Source organism: Martes martes (genome assembly GCF_963455335.1).
Source record: "Martes martes genome assembly, chromosome: 4".
NCBI lineage: Eukaryota > Metazoa > Chordata > Mammalia > Carnivora > Mustelidae > Martes > Martes martes.
In genome coordinates, this window is record NC_137891.1 from 148,475,203 (window position 1) to 148,482,194 (window position 6,992).

General features: G+C 54.7%; 1 protein-coding gene across 10 annotated transcripts in view; it reads left to right on the plus strand.

The window, feature by feature from the left end:
- The window catches only part of SSBP3 (single stranded DNA binding protein 3), a 164,424-nt gene extending 159,505 nt beyond the window's left edge, over positions 1-4,919 (plus strand). For all 10 annotated transcript variants that reach the window (XM_080801454.1, XM_080801450.1, XM_080801447.1 and 7 more), the window contains 4 exons: positions 2,865-2,943; positions 3,187-3,215; positions 3,350-3,451; positions 4,239-4,919. In XM_080801454.1, the coding sequence (XP_080657580.1) occupies positions 2,865-2,943; positions 3,187-3,215; positions 3,350-3,451; positions 4,239-4,268 (240 nt within the window). In that variant the 3' untranslated portion in view covers positions 4,269-4,919. The remainder of the gene's footprint in view (positions 1-2,864; positions 2,944-3,186; positions 3,216-3,349; positions 3,452-4,238) is intronic.
- Positions 4,920-6,992: the final 2,073 nt, after the last annotated feature.

The following is a 6,992-nucleotide window of genomic DNA, read 5'->3' on the forward strand; positions in this document are numbered from 1 at the left end:
GGGACAGTGCGTGTCCCCAGGCAAGTGCATGATGTCGGACCGCTGTTCACACCAATACCCGGAATCCATGCAGCAGACTCTGTCTGCCTGGCGGTGCTGAAGCGATAGAACACTTCTAGGAAAACGGGTGGACATCCCTGTGGCCTGGATGAAAGCAAAGCCTTCTTACCTAGGACCCTGGAAGCCCAAGCGACAAAAGCAAAAAGCGGATGAATGAGACTTCATCAAGATTGAAAACTTCTGCACTTCAAAGGGATGCCTTCCAGAAGGTTAAAAACACAGGCCAGAGTGGAGAGAACATTCGCAAATCACATACCTGATGCGGGACTTGAATCCAGAATACTCCGAGAACTCTAAAAACTCAGTCACGAGAAAACAACCTGGTTTAAAGAATGGACCAAGGATGAGAACAGACATTGCTCCAAAGACGTCCCAGTGGCCCATAAGCACACAAAAGGACGCCCCACTTCGTTGTCAGGGAGATGCGAGTGGAAACCACAGTAAGCTTAGCCCTGTGAGCCCACAAGGCCGGGGACACCTCGGAGCCCTCCGCTGGCAGGAACCGAAGAGGATGCGGCCGCTGTGGAGAACCGTCTGGCATGTCCTCGAAAGGCCACACAGAATCATCACGTGACCCGGCACTTCCACTCTGGGGTCGGTCTCTACCCACAAGAACCATGATGTATGTCCACGTAGTGACGGTATGCAAGTGTCGAGAGCAGCGGTACTTGTGATAGCTGCGACGTGGGGACACCCTCTGTGTCCAGTGACTGAAGGGACTGATGAAATGCAGCCTCGCTGTCTGGTGGAACGTGATTTGGCCAGAAGAAGGAGTGAGGCACTAATTCACGCCCAAACATGAGTGAACCTTGAAGACAGACTGAGTGGAGGAAGCCGACCACAAAAGGTCACGCAGGATTTTGTTTATACAAAACGTCCAGAACAGGCAAATCCATAGAGACGGGAAATGAGGTAATGATTGTCTGGGTCTGGGGGTTTGAGGGGGGCTGGGGAGGGACTGCTGATGGGTACAGGGCTTCTTCATGGGGTGACGGAAAGGTTCTAAAACAGATTTGGCGGTGGTTGTACAGCTCTGAATATACGAGAAACCTCTGAATTATGGGCTTGAAATGGGCCAATTGGATGGGATGTGAATTCTATCTCAGTAAGGCTGTTAAAAATAATACAGAAGAGGCACGCCCGGGTGGCTCAGTGGGTTAAGCATCTGACTTGGTCTCAGCTCAGGTCTCAGTCTCAGGGTTATGAGTTCAAGCCCCATGTTGGACTCTATGCTGGGCGTGGAGCCTATTTAAAAAAAAAATACTAATACACAAAAAACCACAATGATCTAAAACTTAAAGTTTTTAAAAATTTATTATGTTAGAGTTCTGTGTTCATAGAATTATCATGCTTGGAAGCAGATTTGTCTAATGGAGTTGTAACCTAAGCTGACTTCCTAAACCCTTGTCTTCCTCTCATTTGGATTAAGAAGTGTGAAGTTTGTTGCCACATGTCAGAAGTGTGGCCCTAGGATGCCTCCAGGGTGGCGGGAGGCGAGGAGGCTGAGACTCTGGTGGCTGTGAGTGGGCAGATGGCCCCGAGGCACACCCTCCCAGTCTGGGCACACTGGTCTCTGCCCCGGCACTCCCTGCTGCCACCTGCCTCTTGCGCTCGCCCAGGACCCCTGCCTAGAATGGCTTCCACGCCCTGTCTCTGCCTGGCCAAATCCTATCCCTCAGTTATTCTGGCTCCCTGCCACCTCCATGCAGCATGTTCTGATTTCTCTGCCCTCTCCGCAGTGCCTCTTCCAGAAGCTTTGGCCCTGCCTTGTCTGCAGCTCCCCGAACTCAGCACGTCTGTTCCATGGGGTGGTTGGGTGTCTGTAGCTGCGGGCTCCTCTTCCAGGCTGAGGCCCAGCCTTGACTCAGCTCTGTGTCCCTAGCCCCCAGCACGGGGCCAGATGCCACATGGTCCACCCTTGTCCACCCTGACGTCCGGTGTGCCTCACGGGGCCTTGGCTCTCCAGACAAAGCTCAGCCCTCCCTTCATGACCGTGTGATGTGACCTCCAGCCTTTGGTCTGGTCTGCGAGCCCTGCACAGGCCTGAGGCCCAGGCTGGAGCTGACTCCGCCTCTGCCCTGTGACCCGCCTGCGCCACCACTTCGACGTGGGGACGTTGTCAGTGGCCTCCCTCTGTACCGTCCCCTGCCCGGCTTCTCCCCCCCCCCCAGTCGCTCAGTAGACCCCATCTCCTCACCACCCCCATGGAACTCTTTCGCTTCTGAGGAAGCACTCAGAGGCTTGTGGAACAGCCGCCTGTGCCCTGTCCCAGCACCTCCCATCTCTGAGGGGGGACGGGGACCTCTGGCAAAGCATTTCCTACTCTCTCTGTGCTTTAGTTTCCTTATCTGTAAAATGGGGAGAAGAAGCATTAGTACTTTCGGCCCCTGGCTGGGCACAGGCAGTCTTCCGTTTGTGTGTGTGTATCTGTGTGTGTCTGTGTGAGGTTCTGACTGGTGAGCCACACACTCCACCCCAGGGGCATAGAGAGCCCAAGTAAGTCCATGCCATTTGGTTAGAGAGTTGTCCCAGTATGACATGGTGTGGCCTCAGCCCAGTGTCTTTCCCTGTCTGGATTTGGTTCCTCACCTCTGCCCGCACAGCTCCAGGGGCCAAGGAAAGGGCCCCATTCCAACCTCCTGGCCCAAGTCAGACACCTCCGTGTGCCTGACAGAAGGGCTCTGGCAGAGTGGAAGCTCCCAGCTCCCTGCACTGCTCTTCTGCAGCTGGGTGTGGGAGCCTGCGAGAGAGCTGCAAAGGGCCTGGGGCCCACTCAGCCACCACACCCTGTGTTTCTCCCCCAGTTCCCGATGGGTCCAGGCTCGGACGGCCCGATGGGAGGCATGGGCGGCATGGAGCCACACCACATGAATGGATCGTTAGGTAAGCAGGCACTGGCCCTGTGGCCACACTTTACCCTGCCCGGCCCTGCGCCAGCATCCGTCTTCAGCTCAGCCGGGCCTGGTCCCCCACACTGGCCTTGGCTGGGCTCATAGGAAGATGCCCGGAGCTCCAGCCAGGACAGGAGACTCTCTGCGCAGAAGTAGTGTGGGATCTGGGGTGGTCTGGAGGCCTCTCCGTGGAAGAGCAAACACAAAACTGAATCCGAGCTTTCCTTCCTTCTAGGGTCAGGTGACATAGACGGACTTCCAAAAGTGAGTTGTGTGTTCTGTTTCCTTGCTCACAGCATCCACCCTGCCCCAGCCTCAAGGCCCCAGAAAGCTTGTCTCTTCATCGGGTGGGCTGGTTGCTGGGGTGCTGGGGCTTACCTCCTCTCTCCTCTCTCCAGAATTCTCCCAACAACATAAGTGGCATTAGCAATCCTCCAGGCACCCCTCGAGACGATGGTGAGCTAGGAGGGAACTTCCTCCACTCCTTCCAGAATGACAATGTAAGTGCTGTGTCACCCCCACCCCCACCCCTACTCCCATTTTGCCCCTGGATTCTTCCACTCACCCCCACGGCCAGGGATCGTTCCTTTAACAAGTTCTGGAATGCACTGCCCAACACCAGCCTGGCTGGCTGGCGTCCCAAGAGCCACACCATTGGCTTTCTCCTTGGTCATTTTTCTCTACAAAGTGCAGAGGCCCCCTGCCCCCCAACCCCCGCTGCATGGCCCCAGCCACTGCCACCCTGACCGCTGGCAGGTTCTTCTGGAGGCATCAACAGTGCCTGCAACACTGAGAAAGCTGATGTGGCTGGAACAGCCCCGGGTTGGGACTCACGAGGCCTGGGCTCTGGCGCTCTGGGCAGCATGGTCTCTGGGGGCCACTTCTGTCTGACCTGGGGAAGAAGGTTCATGCAACCAGAGACTTCTGGGGGTCTCCATGCAGAGGGGCCAGCTTCTCCTTAAAACTCATTTGAAGAAACAGCGTCCTGCTCCAGCAGCTTTTGAGAACCCCAGACCACCGCCTCCCCCCCCCGCCGGCAGAGCCCTGGCTCACCCTGTGTGGGGAGGGCAGTATCTGCTGCTTCCTCAGCTGGAAAAAGGGGGGATTTGAGAAGAGAAAGGAGGGGGTGGGGGGGACCCTTGGAGCTCCCACCGTGGCGGGGGCACAGGCTAGTGCCTGAGTGGGCAGTGCCATCCCAGGCTTCCCCACACCCCCAGATGGGCCCTCTCCAGTTCCCAAGGCTCCCACACCCTGGCCTCACAACCCTGTCTGCTTCTCCCCTTCCAGTATTCTCCAAGCATGACGATGAGCGTGTGATCCCCTCCTCTTCTCCGAGACGCTGAGAGAGCCGGCATTGCAGGCGGGAAGATGCCAGAAATTATGCAAGAAGAAGTGAGGTGTCATTACCCAGGAGCTGGGGGAGGGGCATCTCCCTGCTCCCCCTCAGCCCCCACTCTCCTCCTCCAGTCCCCCGACCTGTCCCAATTTTAGTTTCATGCAATAAAAAGGCCGAACTTTTTATTCCATAAAACATGAAGGACAAAACTCAAAATAAAAATATATTTCAAGTCAATGACCAGAAAAATCCCACCCCTTGCCCATTCCCAAAAGGACCTTTTATGTACGTGACACTTTTTTGTTGTTTTTGTTTGTTTGTTTGGGGTTTCACCGTTACTGGGATTTTTTAATTTGTTTTCAAGGGGGGTTTTTTGGGGGAAAAATTTTTAAAAATGGAAGCTTCTAGCAAGCCCACCCCCACCCCACCCCAGTCAACCTCTTTGCTTTCTTCTTTAAAAAAAAAAAAAAGAAAAAAGGACAAAAAAAAAAAAAAAAAACAACCACGCCCTGCTGTATGTTTGTACCCAAGCCCTTCCACCAGGAAAGCTAGTCTAGGTGTGAGGTCTCACGCTGTCTTTGTAGCCATCTAAAAATAATGATAATAATAATAAACTGGGCAGTTTACAATCGGTGGTTTCTTTCAAAAGGCCTTTTTTGGAAAGAGAAAAGAAAGTCACCTTTCTCCACTTGGGGTTTTTGGTTCGTGGGGATGGGCAAGGGAGGGTCAGGAACCTGTTTGGGTTTTGCTTGGTTTCTCCCGGCTGAAGTGGCACCGGCAGTTGCACACCTGGGACCCCAGAACTGCCTCCCCCACTCCCACCCCATTATGTGGCCCAAGGGGCCTGACCACCTGACCGCTTTCAGGACTCCGCGGCAGCGGAGACACGCTGTGACCCAGTGGCATGCACTGTTCCCAGGACCGCTTCCTCCTCTCTCTCCTGGACCTTCCCCTGCCCGGCCTCTGTGCCGCTCCGGCCCCCTCCTCGGCCCCCACCCCAGTCTTCCCAGCGAGAATCCTGCCAGCTGGGTGGTGGCCTGGACAGAGCGCAGTGGGGGAGGCCGCCCCCAACAGGATGGCTATGACCTGGGACATGGCAACTGTGACCCCCGCGTTCTCGTCCCGTGGCCCTGGCTTGCATCATCCTCGTCGTGTGTGGGGGTGGGGGGGGACACTGTAGGGCTGGAGTTTGGGTTTTCTTTTGTTTTGTTTTTTCCTCTTGATTCTTGCTTCTTTTTCAAAGATGGGAAATTGACCAGAATTGCTCTGTATACGCTTAGAACTGGATGGAAAGACTTTGGAATAGCTGTGGGGGCGGGGGACACCAACCAAACAGACGTGCTGTTTCCGGTCCTGTTTTTATTTTCAAAAACCGACAAATGCGACAGTGGAGCCTGTCCCCTCCCAGGAGGGGTGACTCACGGCCTCCCTCACCTCACCGCTCCCATCGAAACCTCCCGTGTCTCGCCCTAAAGACACCTGAATTCTTTGTACATTTACAGCCCCTCCTCCCCGCGCCCCTGTAGCTGCTGTCTGTTCTCCTCCCTCCCTCCCTGATCCATGTATATCATACTATGTGAGATACCATCTGCCTGAAAAAAGACCTTGTGCGGATTATTGGGAACATTGTAGCTGTTTCTGTGTTTTTTCTTACCTTGTAGTCTGGTTCTGAATTAAGAGAGGAAAAAAAAGTAATTATGATACATTGTAGTTTGTGTACGATATATGTTGATAACGTTTTATTAAAGGGACATCTTTTTTCCGCAGCCCTTCCTGACATGTTTGGGGGGGGGTGTGGGGGACATGGGTCGGAGTTTATCATTCTGACTACAGAACGCAAGGTGGCCAGTTGCCCGCGGTTTTTGTGGCTGGTGCATAACAAGACCTTATTTTGTGTTCAAAGTGTTTACGCTCTTCCTGGGCATGTTAATCTGCAGTTGCTGTGTGGGGTCGCAGTGGCCTTTGGGGAAGGGGGGTTGGGAGGGAAGACCGCAGTCTCCCATCAGATATGTGGGGGCGCTCTAAAATCCAGCTTCAGCTTTGGGTCTCAGACACACACCAGTGTGCCAGAGGCTGTTTTTCAGGGCGTTGAACAGGTGCAGGCTGCCTTGTTACACAGAGTCCGTGCAGGCCACTGGGGTCCCCAAGGCTGCAGCCACAGTGCCTTTCCCACTCGGATGGATGCTTCCCCGGGCAGAGGCTGGGGACCCCCCCGGGGCACACTGATTGTCCCGTTTTTGGTTTGGTCTTGTTTTCACCTCCAAGGCAAGGGGGAGCTCTTGGAGGACTTTCAGAGTAGCCTTCGGCATTCTGGAAGGCAGCTGGGTGGGGCTGGGCAGACGTGGCGAGCCCCGGTCCCAGCCTCCATCCACACATGGAGAGCTGGGGCGAGGTAAGCAGTGGGGTGTGTGGGTTTGGACATTGAGAAAGTAGAACTTTCTGCTTCTCTTGTGCTCCCAGGACCTTGCTCCAGGCCGCATGTGGGCTCGGTACACCTTTACAAGGTCTCACCCTTCCAGACACTGTTCTGGCCACTACTACTATCTGTGGCCATGGACAAGTTAGTTCTTACGTGTGTCCTGTTTCCTCATCTGTAAAGCTTCCTCCTGGGGCATTGTGAGGACGAGCTGGTGTTTGTGAGCAGTTTAGAACAGCGCCTTGCATCTGTCACTAACAGCAGTGCTGGCGGTTAGGGCCCCTGGTAG